The 11970-nt window shown below is 44.2% G+C and overlaps 4 protein-coding genes and 1 pseudogene across 6 annotated transcripts; 3 read left to right on the top strand and 2 right to left on the bottom strand.

The window, feature by feature from the left end:
* Positions 1-202: 202 nt before the first annotated feature.
* LOC113744066 (histone H3) lies at positions 203-1463 on the bottom strand. 2 transcript variants are annotated; one of them, XM_027272249.1, is made up of 2 exons: positions 1004-1463; positions 203-973 (listed from the first exon to the last, which is right to left on the bottom strand). In XM_027272249.1, exon 1 carries the CDS (start codon positions 1417-1419, stop codon positions 1009-1011), a length of 411 nt encoding a protein of 136 aa, XP_027128050.1. In that variant the 5' UTR covers positions 1420-1463; the 3' UTR covers positions 203-973; positions 1004-1008. The 2 variants fall into 2 exon arrangements, with proteins under 2 accessions (XP_027128050.1, XP_027128049.1); XM_027272248.1 differs by having other exon boundaries at positions 203-961; positions 992-1456.
* A 319-nt stretch (positions 1464-1782) lies between these two features.
* LOC109140548 (histone H1) lies at positions 1783-4041 on the bottom strand. 2 transcript variants are annotated; one of them, XM_027272246.1, is made up of 2 exons: positions 2601-4041; positions 1783-2558 (listed from the first exon to the last, which is right to left on the bottom strand). In XM_027272246.1, exons 1-2 carry the CDS (start codon positions 3084-3086, stop codon positions 2436-2438), a joined length of 609 nt encoding a protein of 202 aa, XP_027128047.1. In that variant the 5' UTR covers positions 3087-4041; the 3' UTR covers positions 1783-2435. The 2 variants fall into 2 exon arrangements, with proteins under 2 accessions (XP_027128047.1, XP_027128046.1); XM_027272245.1 differs by having other exon boundaries at positions 1783-3824.
* A 1387-nt stretch (positions 4042-5428) lies between these two features.
* LOC113744070 (histone H1-like) lies at positions 5429-6350 on the top strand. The gene has a single exon (XM_027272254.1). It carries the CDS (start codon positions 5554-5556, stop codon positions 5923-5925), a length of 372 nt encoding a protein of 123 aa, XP_027128055.1. The 5' UTR covers positions 5429-5553; the 3' UTR covers positions 5926-6350.
* Positions 5935-9352, top strand: LOC104939689 (histone H1). The gene is given in 5 exon segments (XM_027272461.1): positions 5935-6007; positions 8775-8888; positions 8891-8947; positions 8950-9033; positions 9036-9352. Coding segments are annotated over 5 exon segments (645 nt in total).
* Positions 9353-9584: 232 nt separating this feature from the next.
* LOC113744100 (histone H2A-like) lies at positions 9585-11302 on the top strand (annotated as a pseudogene).
* The last annotated feature ends 668 nt before the right edge of the window (positions 11303-11970 follow it).

Here is an 11970-nt window from a genome sequence, read left to right as displayed (position 1 = left end):
GTGAAACCTGCTCTGAAGAAGCTCCGCCCCTCAGGTGACTCACCTGTCATGAACCAGGAAACAGGTTTTTATTGTGCGTCACTGACAGAGAGGAGACGCTGATTCACCTTCAGACCAAAACCACCACGGAGACAGGACAGATAGGAGGGAACACTGGGGACCACTGGGAACTCTGGGAACTCTGGGAACTCTGGGAGAGGGGCGGAGCTTCTTCAGAGCAGGTTTCACAAACCATGATCATCTGAAGTTACACCTGTCGTTATCTCTACTGTCCAATACATACGTCAGTTATTAGTTAACATCACTGTGGTGATTAAATAACCAGGTCCTGAGCAGCGTTAATGAATCTTTAGAGAAATACAGAAAAGCTGTAAATATAGAAATAAGTAATGAATAAGTTTGCTGTGTGTAAATGAGGCTGCAGGACATGTGGTCATAAAAACAGTGTGTCCTTAGAAGGAAACTTGTTGCAGTGTGTACAAAGAGTGTGAAGAGCTGCTCTGGCTCAGAGGAACTAGAGTCCAGTCATGGTGTGCTGGTTTACAGGCCCAGAACCTGGATCTGAGTCCAGGTGAGCTGAGGGTTCTGCTGAGGTCACGTGCTGTACACACTGAAGAGCTTGTAATGTTGTGCAGGGAAGAGTTTGAGTGATTGGACAGAAGGTGGAGCAGCAGAGTGCAGCTTGTTAAGATGTTTGAAGAAGTCAGAGTGTTGATGCTGTTCCTGCCGTGTGACACTAATTCAAATTATTGAAGTGAATCCACCCAGTCAGTCAAACTATGTGATGCTATGACAAGAGTTTTAGTTTATAATAGTGATTTATAGTGTAGTGATCCAGACAAACTGAACCTGTCACACATGTGGACTACATACTATATTGAGGGCAGTGTGTGGACAGTGTGTGTAGGCTGTGAGCTCTGTGGATGGTGTGTGTGGCTCTGAAAAGAGCCTTTAGTTTGCAGTGTGTGTGTGTGTGTGTGTGTGTGTGTGTGTGTGTGTGTGTTGAGTCTAGGCCCTCTCTCCGCGGATGCGTCGTGCCAGCTGTATGTCTTTGGGCATGATGGTGACTCTCTTGGCGTGGATGGCGCACAGGTTGGTGTCCTCGAAGAGTCCGACCAGGTAAGCCTCGCTGGCCTCCTGCAGAGCCATGACCGCGGAGCTCTGGAAGCGCAGGTCGGTCTTGAAGTCCTGAGCGATCTCCCTGACTAGGCGCTGGAAGGGCAGCTTCCGGATCAGCAGCTCGGTGGACTTCTGGTAGCGGCGGATCTCTCGCAGAGCCACGGTACCGGGCCGGTAGCGGTGAGGCTTCTTCACGCCGCCGGTGGCGGGGGCGCTCTTACGGGCAGCTTTGGTGGCCAGCTGCTTCCTGGGGGCTTTGCCGCCGGTCGACTTACGCGCTGTCTGCTTGGTTCGTGCCATCGTCGGTGTTTGTCTGTGTCTGCCGCCGTCTGTGATTTATACAGCCAGAGAAAGGCGCGCCGCGACGCTGATTGGTCCAATCTGAGCACGTGGTACAGCCGCTCCTTTTATGGGCAGAGCTGAAGACACAACAACAGGAAACACGTGACTCATGACGTACTGCCCACAATAACGTTCACTACTATTCATATTTATGATTATTATTAATATTATTATTGTTATTATTATTATCATTATTTCTAGTTTATTAACTGTTTTTAATTTTATTTTTATTCATGTTTTCTTTTGTATTTAAATTCACTTTAGCTAAAAAGTAAACTTAGTGTGGAATCAATGAATATAAATAAACACAGATAAATAACATTTATATATTAAAGAGACTTTATTGTGATCAAACATTGGAAACATTCACACACATGTTAAGATAGAAACATTTAGTGAAACTGTACAAGATATGAAAATAAAAAGTAAAACATGGTTAAACTCTAAAACAGATAAACAGACACTGTGATGAAGGTGGACACAATGAACTAAAGCAACAGCTTGTAGTGTTGTAACAGCTGTCATACACACCTTAGACTGTGTTGTCATTCAGCCGCACAGCAGACCGTGATAACAGCATGGATATACAGTGAATGAAATATAAAATAGAATAAAATATCAATCCATAAATATATACATTTAAATTCTGTGTTTGTCATTATGTCGTAGATGCTCAATGAAACTGTCAAACAGACTCACCCAGTTTAAAATTTGCAGCTCATATTTTCATATTGTTTTTTAGCTCTTGTCCTGAATCCACATGAACAGCACACACAGAAACACACAGGTGTGACTCTTCAGTGCACGTCACACTGTAACAACCTGTTGACCCTCCACACACCTCATGCACTGTTACCTGTGATCACACACAAATATACACTATGAATGTAGAAGACATAATGAAGGAAGTTTGCTCTCAGGCTCAGGTGTGTGGCTCTTAAAAGAGCCTTTTGGTGGGTACAGGTGCAGCAGGTTCACTTCTTGGCTGGTTTCCTGGTCACAGCCTTCTTGGCTTTGGGTTTGGTGGTCTTGGCTTTCACGGCCTTCTTTGCACTTTTCTTGGGGGCAGCAGCAGCAACCTTCTTGGGGGCAGCAGCCTTCTTGGGGGCAGCAGCAGCAGCCTTCTTGGGGGCAGCAGCAGCCTTCTTGGCCGGGCTCTTTGTCACCTTCTTGACGGACTGCTTCTTCTTTGGTGTAGCAGCTTTGGTCTTGGGTGTGGTCTTGACTTTGGGCTTCTTGACGGTGGCCTTCTTGGCTGGTGACTTGGTGGCTTTGACGGCGGATTTCTTGGCTGCCTTCTTGATCTTCTCCACCTTGGCAGCCTTGAAGGATCCGGACACGCCTGACCCCGAGGTCTGCACCAGCTGTCCGGCCGTCAGCAGACTCTTGACGGAGCGTCTGACGTGGACTCCCTTGCGTTCCACGTCGTAGCCACCGGCAGCCAGCGCTTTCCTCAGGCCGACGTAAGACATACCTTTCCGGTCCTGGGAGGCGGACACGGCCTTCAGGATGAGGTCTTTGGTGCTGGGACCGGTCTTCTTGCTGGGCTTGGTGGATTTCTTCTTCGGTGCTTTAGCCGGAGCGACCGGAGCGGCTGCGGGTGCGGCTGGGGCGACTTCTGCCATCGCGCTGTCAGAGAGATTCAAACGAAGTGTCTGATGTGACTGATGGAGGAATGTCCGACACGAGAGGGCCTTAAACACACCATGAGAACCGTGGAGACTCAGCCCAGCCTGCCTGCGCCGTGCAGCAGGAACACGGAGTCACTTTGTGCTTTCTCTGCCGCTAAACACCTGTCCAACACTCACCTGGAGCAGAGCTGAGCTGTGACACTGAGCCACACGCAAAGACGACAAGTGTCTCTGTTCGTGGAAGTCAAATAAAGCTTTCAACATGTTTGTGTTTGCAATGGAAACACTTTAAATCTGTCCTCGGTGCTGCCGCGTGAAGCGCTGCTCCGGGACTTTTCTCTGTCATTTCTCTCCTAAATGTTTTAAAATCCGTCACAAGTCCACTAAAAGCGAACACATGCAGACAGGACGAGTTAGTCTGAAGACCCGCACTGAAAACAGTCAGCTCCTGCAGATATTATTTGATTAAACACGACTTAGTTTGTTGTCTGCAAACACACTGCTAAAACGCGTTGGTGTCTGGCCTCAGGCTGAGTGACTGCACTTCCTGATCCAGTGCATCAGTTATTATTGTTAATTTAATGTAATAATACAGGCATACTCAGATTATAGTTATTATAATCTGGAATGTGTGTGACATAGATAACAAACGGTCACACCCAAATTCATGATGAAGTCCATGGACTTCAAACATCACAGGAACAAGAAACTAATTATTCAAATGAGGCAATTACGCACATCTGGATATATAACTAAACAATTCCAGGCAATCATTGTCGTACTTCAACACATTTAGAGACAAACGTTAAACATTTTGTCAAACTCTGAAGGAGACCTGTTCACATGATCAGGCTCCAACAGATGCAGCATGTTCCTGAATCATGTTGAGGGTAAACTTTGAAAACAAATGAATGACTTAACTTATATAAATGAATAAAAACATACAACGGAGCAGCCTCTATATTAATGTGCAAGCAATAAAATAAATAGTAAGAATAATGCTGATGTTTGAGAAACATTTGCATGTAACACTGTTTCTGTGATTGTGGTAACATTAAAAGTTGTTATCTATTATTATTCATGATACTGTTATTAATGATGCTGCCTGTCAGCAGCCAGCCACAGTGGCTTAGTTTTGTTTATAACCTATAAAAAAGCTTACATACTATACTACTTTTAATTCTGCCAAAATATAATGAGGCTGAACTTGCAGCTCGGGGGCCCCGATCCACATAGTTCATAGGCCCTGCAAAAGATCAACATAAAAACTAGAGTTACAAATGAACATGTAATGAAGCTGGGCTGAATGCAGTCATTTAAAGTGATGATTAACAGTAGAAAAATGCTCTTCTTGATGCCTCCTTTACCCCCTGAATTATTAATAAATCAGGATCTTCTGTGCCAGGTCACAGAGGTCAGGAAGTTCTGCTTGATCCTGGAAGGCCTTGGACTGGTCCTTTCCTAACCACCTTTCCATGACCTCGATGGAAAATGTCACAATGTCAAGGAAAGATGCGAAGGAGAGGTCATAAGGAGTTAGGAGAAGCTGAAAGCGGCAGTGAATGTTATTGACGTGATCTGTGGTAAAACTACAAAATCCAAAAGATGGACTCCAAAACTCTCATCTGAGATCCTTCCTATACTCCCCCTCCTGTCCACTCATGTGGTGTCTCCTCTGCTAAAGGAGATAATAAAGGAAGCATTGAAGCTCATTTCCATCACACTTAGAGGATTCAAACAGCTCTTATCATGGCGGCTACTTTAGGGAACCTTCATGAGACAAACTGACTATTCATGGGTCCGACTTTGGAAAACCAGACCCGCTGTGTACGTCATACAGACTGATAAAAGTCTTTAGATTTTCCTGCTTTCCGGCTTCCAGACTAAGAAAGTTAAGTCAAAGCTAACAGAGAGTGTCTGTCCCTGACCAAGCTGTTGTGATGAGACTTAAACCTGGACTAACTAGACTACCGCTTATAGCAAAAGGGTCATTTTCTCCTACTGATACAAGAGTTGGGCCACATGAGCAACTTCCTTACTTCAGCAGAAAAGTTGAACAAAATTACCAAATTAAAATAAAAGGCTTCAATGATTAAGATCTTTAATATAACTGAGCTTAGGAGAAAACAAATATTAGTTTAGATGTTTTTATTTTGCACTGTTGGAATGACATAATGTAAAGTGCATGGGCTGATTTAAAGCCTCAAGGAAGAATAATATGACTTCATAAAGTAATGCATGTGTACAACATCAACAACTAGTTATAATGATAAAAACATGAACAGGATATAAAAGTTTGTGTTTGTTGAATATGAGTCACAGGACAGTAACAGTGTGTTTGCGCATGCGCGGTGGGTTGAGTCTCCACGGTTCGCATGGTGTGTTTAAGTTCCCCTCCTGAGGGTGGGTGGTCTCCATTTGTCAAACACACTCCTGAAGTGACCTTAAACACACACACGCCATGGCCGGAGCCGAGGAGACCTCCATCCCCGACAGGCCGAGCCTCCCGGAGCTCGTCGTTAAGGTCGTGTCCGCCTGCACGGACAGAAAGGGCCTGTCTTTCTACGCGCTGAAGATGGCGCTGGCTTCTGAAGGCTACGACTTCAAGCTGCACCTCCTCAAACGCAGCGTGCTGGCGTTAGTGCGGAACGGGGAGCTCGTACAGACGAACAAGTGCGGCCTGAACGGCCGACTCAAGGCGCCAAAGCCCGAGAAGGTGAGCAAGAAGAAGGCGGCCGAAGCCAAGGAGCCTAAAGCTAAAAAGAGCTCGGAGAAGAAGGAGCCGAAGAAGCCGAGGAAGCCGAGGAACGCGGTCGTCGTTACTCTGGAGTGAACTCCAAAGATGGCGGCCTCACCCAGCCCACACGGCTCTGTTCAGAGCCACCAACTGTTCCACAAGGGAGCCGAACACCTGCGTGCTGTCTGAGCTGATACAAACACGCAGAGACACCACGACTTCACGGCACACACCTGTAACCCCGCAGAGCTGCGTGACTCATTACACCGCACAGGGCCGTGTACCTTCATCACAAAGGGAGCTGGCTCAAATGCTAACTGCTAACCGTGTTTGTAGTTCAGCACCAAGACTGATAAAATAAAACTGTTCATCCCTCAATATGTTTCATATGTTAAAAAGACTTATTTTGAAACGTTTTTATGTATTGTACAGATAGTGCTTTTATTTTGAAATCCGCCCAGACACAGGAAGCTGAGAGTAAGAATGTAAACACGTGTTGCATGTTTGATTTATGTTAAATATTTACTGGCACTCTCATTTCAAATGTCTTCAGTTCATTACTAACGTTTTTATGTTTACTTAATTTTTAGGTTTGAATATGCAGATGTTTTTTTTTTTTTATTTCATGTAAACTCTACAGGTGTAAATAGTGAAATAAAGACCTAAAACTAAAAACTTTCTGCCTGTTTTGTCATAACCATTGTTTATTCATACAGGCTTTAATGGTTTATCATGTGATTATTGTAATATGGAGGTATTATTATATTATACGTGAGTATGAATGTCCTGTTTGACAGACAGGCGCATGTTCTTAATATTTTTAAACGTGTCAGTTTAAGCCTGTTGTGGAGAAGTTGCTGAAGTCAAAGGTCAAAGGTCAGGAGTTCAGAAAGTGTTCAGGAGCCTCTGATGTCTTATGCTGTATTATTTATTGACGCTTGGCCAAGGAGAATTAGAGACACTCTCAAAGTTCATCAGAAGTGCCTGAGTCGGTCTCACATTCTGCCCAACTCATCCTGGTGGATCGACTTTAAACCCCAAGATAACAGCACAAATACTACACGCCCAGAATGAGTCACAGAGAATGTCTTTACCCATGGAGGTGTTATTGTCAGCATGTTCTAGTCTGGATACACAGATGTCTGTTTACGCAGATTGGACCGTCAACAACAAGCTATCTATTATGTCTATGAAGGCAGCAACAGGTCTCTGTGACCCTGGACACCACAGTGTTGAGATAGACTGGCACCTACTGTTCCCAACCAAAGCCAAACAACTAATACTGCTGAGGACCTCAAGGCCCACACGGGACCTCAAGGCCCACACGGGACCTCAAGGCCCACACGGGACCTCGTGTAACCTCAGGAGAGGAAACTCCAGAACACCTGGCCTATAATAACTTTTAATTTTTCTTTATTTACCTATTTATATACTGGGTTATTAGCCTAAATGTGTTTATGTTGATAAAAAGTTCATGCATATATTATGTTGTTGTTTTGAGGAGGCTTAATTTTCTATGATTATTATTTTCCACAAACAAACATTTGCTTCAGGATGTCAGGCACCTTACTGACACATGATGATGAGCTTTAGCTGCAGGATCTTGAGCAAGGCCTCGTTGCTGTACAAATTCTTAGACTGCATCACTGGAATCATTTATTTGTTAATAGTTTTGTTGTTTGTTTGTTTTTGGTCAAAAGTAGCTATATTGCATATAAATGTTACAGTTTACTCAATATATATATATATATATATATATGTATATATATATATATATATATATATAATTTTATATTATTTTTTTTTCATGGACCCCTGGTTGAAGACACCGGCTTGTAAGATCATGATAATGTGATGTGTCCTACAGACACTTAACAATAGAGCCAGGACTGTTTAATAAATTAAATTTAAATTTAATTAAAGATATTTTCCATGATATTTTTAGTTTCTGCCTCTGGGAAAGTGGAAAAAAAGTAAAATCCCCCCAAACTACCGCATCCCGTCACATGTAGGTGCAGTCTCTTTGGGATGTGTATGTACTTACCGGCCTCCCCTGAAACAGTTTGAAGACTCTGACCAGCACGTTCTGAGTCTGCAGACACTTTAATGTGAGGACGTCTAGAAGAAAAGACTTCTCATCAACATTGTGTGCTTACAACTTTTTAATCAAACTGTAGTCAGACACATGGCTGACCTAATATTCACATGTTCAGCTGTTTCACCTTGTTCATTTAGAACTTGTTACAACTCAACAAAGATTTCTTTTTATATAAAGTTTGTGATGCAGTCTGTGACATGACTTATTTATGTATTAAATTATTTATTCTATGAAGCAAAATTAAATTAAACCTGAAGAATGACGTCCATCTGAAATCAGTGAGTGAAGTCTAAAGCAGAATTAAACTAATGAACACAAGACTGTGTCACAGGAAGTGAGAGGAACCTGCGAGTGTGTTTTGCAGGAACCAGACTAACTTCAGTTTAAATCAAACTAACAGTGCGAGCTGACTGTTTTCAGTGCGGGTCTTCAGACTAACTCGTCCTGTCTCGCATGTGTTCGCTTTTAGTGGACTTGTGACGGATTTAAAACATTAGGAGAGAAATGACAGAGAAAAGTCCCGGAGCAGCGCTTCACGCGGCAGCACCGAGAACAGATTTAAAGTGTTTCCATGCAAAACAAACATGTTGAAAGCTTTATTTGATTCCAGAACAGAGACACTTTGTCTTTGCGTGTGGCTCAGTGTCACAGCTCAGCTCTGCTCCAGGTGAGTGTTGGACAGGTGTTTAGCGGCAGAGAAAGCACAAAGTGACTCCGTGTTCCTGCTGCACGGCGCAGGCAGGCTGGGCTGAGTCTCCACGGTTCTCATGGGTGTGTTTAAGGCCCTCTCGTGTCGGACATTCCTCCATCAGTCACATCAGACACTTCGTTTGAATCTCTCTGACAGCGGCGCATGGCAGAAGTCGCCCAGCCGCACCCGCAGCCGCTCCGGTCGCTCCGGCTAAAGCACCGAAGAAGAAATCCACCAAGCCCAGCAAGAAGACCGGTCCCAGCACCAAAGACCCATCCTGAAGGCCGTGTCCGCCTCCCAGGACCGGAAAGGTATGTCTTACGTCGGCCTGAGAAAGCGCTGGCTGCCGGTGGCTACGACTGGAACGCAAGGGAGTCCACGTCAGACGCTCCCGTCAAGAGTCTGCTGACGGCCGGACAGTGGTGCAGACCTCGGGGTCAGGCGTGTCCGGATCCTTCAAGGCTGCCAAGGTGGAGAAGATCAAGAAGGCAGCCAAGAAATCCGCCGTCAAAGCCACCAGTCACCAGCAAGAAGGCCACCGTCAAGAAGCCCAAAGTCAAGACCACACCCAAGACCAAAGCTGCTACACCAAAGAAGAAGCAGTCCGTCAAGAAGGTGACAAAGAGCCCGCCAAGAGGCGCGCCCCAAGAAGGCTGCTGCTGCTGCCCCCAAGAAGGCTGCGCTGCCCCCAGAAGGCTGCTGCTGCTGCCCCAAGAAAAGTGCAAAAGGCGTGAAAGCCAGACCACAAACCCAAAGCCAAGAAGGCTGTGACCAAGAAACCAGCCAAGAAGTGAACCTGCTGCACCTGTACCCACCAAAGGCTCTTTTAAAGAGCCAACACCTGAGCCTGAGAGCAACTTCCTGAGAACATGTTTGTATTAGTTTGTTGAAATGCTTTGACAGCTTCTCGATGTTGTGAAGCTCACGTACTTGGATGTCGTGGTCTGCAGAGTGGGATGAACCCAGATGACCCAGTACCCGCCCCGACCCACGTGGACTGAGGCTGATTCCAGAGATCTTATGGTGAATGGTAAATTGCAACGATGAATTTAGATTCACTTTGAACAATAAGAATACATGAACAGTCATCAGGGGTTTACTCAGAATGTTTTAATGGATAAAGTTCTGATAAAAGTTCTGATGTTTCCAAATGTAGTGTGTGCCACTTAAACTAGCAAATGATCCAGACAAAGTCTGAAAGCTTCGAAATGAGAATGTGTTATGTATTCGACTGTATTTAACAATAAAATAGACAATGATATTATATTTGTGTCCAGACGTGAGGAGTGCTCAGGTGACGGTGGTGCAGACTAATTCAATGACGAACATGAATAATCACAATCAACAAGATGAATCCAGGTTGAAAGGCTCCTTTATTGAAGGCAAATGAAAACATGCACATATGAACACCTGATTAGATTGAAGCTTCATTCTGTGAGTTTGGCATAACACGTGTACTGTTCCACAACGTCTAAGTCCCAAAACTACGGGAAAATTGTGATAATAATATAATAATACATTTTAATTTCACAGGCGCCTTTCTGTCACCCAGGACACCTCACAAAAATAAAAGTAGAGAGCAAATAACAAAAACAAACAAAAGAACCATAAACGTTCATCATATTATAAGAATCACAAATAAAAACAGGTTGTAATGGTTGGCCGGAAGTAATTGATTTATTTATATTACTTTAAATCCTTTAACACGGTGTTATGCAGAGTTAAAGTTCATTTATACTGTCCTTTACCTCATGTTAATGGACAAATATAACTTTCAGGCTGTGACAAACTCGACAGAAAATAAATTCAACACAGGTTTATAACTCCATAATTATTAATAATGTTTCTTAAACGATGTTTGTTTTCACATTCATAATCGATATATCAGTTTATAGATGAATGAATAAAAATGATCTCTGTGAAGTGTTTTATTCATTTATAAAAATCAAGACTTTCAGGACTTTCAACAAATTAAACATAAGTATGAAAGATTCAAAATAAACGTTTATTTTAAATTATTATGTTTCTTTTTTTATGATGTCAACGTGTTTTACATTTCACTAAATGTTTCACCGTTATAAGTTAAACAAAAAAGATAAACGTTTTATTTTGTAAGTCCCTCACACTTGTGTGGGCACGCGTGCTTATGCAGTGATTGACGCGATCCGTTTCGTCGATTGGACGATCGCTCTGCCGCTCTAACCGACCAATCAGCGCACAGGTATAGTATATAAGCCGGCCTCACTGGCAGAGCTTTCAGTTCTTTGGAAACCGAACAACTGAAAAAACTTAAATCCATGTCTGGACGCGTAAAGTTGGCGGAGAGAAGGTGAGGTCTAAGGCCAAGACTCGCTCCTCCCGTGCCGGCCTGCAGTTCCCCTCCGGTCGTGTCCATAGGCTGCTGAGGAAGGGACACTACCTCAGCGTGTCGGTGCGGCGCCCGGTCACCTGGCGGCGGTGCTCGGAGACCTCACCCTGAGATCCTCGAGTTGGCCGGAACGCCGCCCGGGACAACAAGAAAGACCAGGATCATCCCCCGTCACCTGCAGCTCGCTCCCGTCCGCAAACGACGAGGAGCTCAACAGCGGCTCGGCGGAGTCACCATCGCTCAGGGCGGCGTGCTGCCCAACATCCAGGCCGTGCTACTGCCCAAGAAGACCGAGAAGGCCGTCAAGGCCAAGTAAACACGACCCTCAACCCCCACTGCACAAAGGCTCTTTTAAGAGGCCACCCACCTCCTCCCTCAGAGCTCAGGCCTTCGTACACATCACACAACACAAGTCTCAATATCACTATGTACAATGTAACTGAGTTAACAAATAACTTAAATAGGATATTAACATGGTGACATCTGGTGGCTCATCTGTACACACACACATGAAAGTTATGTGGCGTTGTACACTGCCAGTAATGTTGTTTGGTTTAAAGAAACATGATCAAATCTCAGTGCTCCATGTGACCTCATGTTTTATCACACTAACCGTCTGTCACATGTAAACATGCATCATAGATTCCCTCTGCGCAGAGTAACCTGGTTTACAAACGGCAATAATCCAGGCCTTACACTGTACAAATTACAGACTGTTGCTGGTGGTTCACTTGAGCAGTCCTATGTATAAAGTATACCTCTTGAATTATATTATACACATCAATAAGACAGTCCCAGTATATTAACAAGGACAGTTTGGAAGCTGTGGCTTCGATCTAATCAGATGTGTGATCATAACTCACCGTAATCAGTATGCGATCACATCATGGCTTTTGTGAAACTTTTAGTACTTAAATTTTTTTACACAATTCCGCGTTAAGTGGCAATGTCCCTTGTGTGTTTGTAGTAATGTGTCCCTGTTGT

Source organism: Larimichthys crocea, chromosome XX (assembly GCF_000972845.2).
Source record: "Larimichthys crocea isolate SSNF chromosome XX, L_crocea_2.0, whole genome shotgun sequence".
In the NCBI taxonomy this organism is placed as follows: domain Eukaryota; kingdom Metazoa; phylum Chordata; class Actinopteri; family Sciaenidae; genus Larimichthys; species Larimichthys crocea.
The sequence above is the reverse complement of the archived record's forward strand: the minus strand, read 5'-3'. Positions and strand labels throughout refer to the sequence as shown.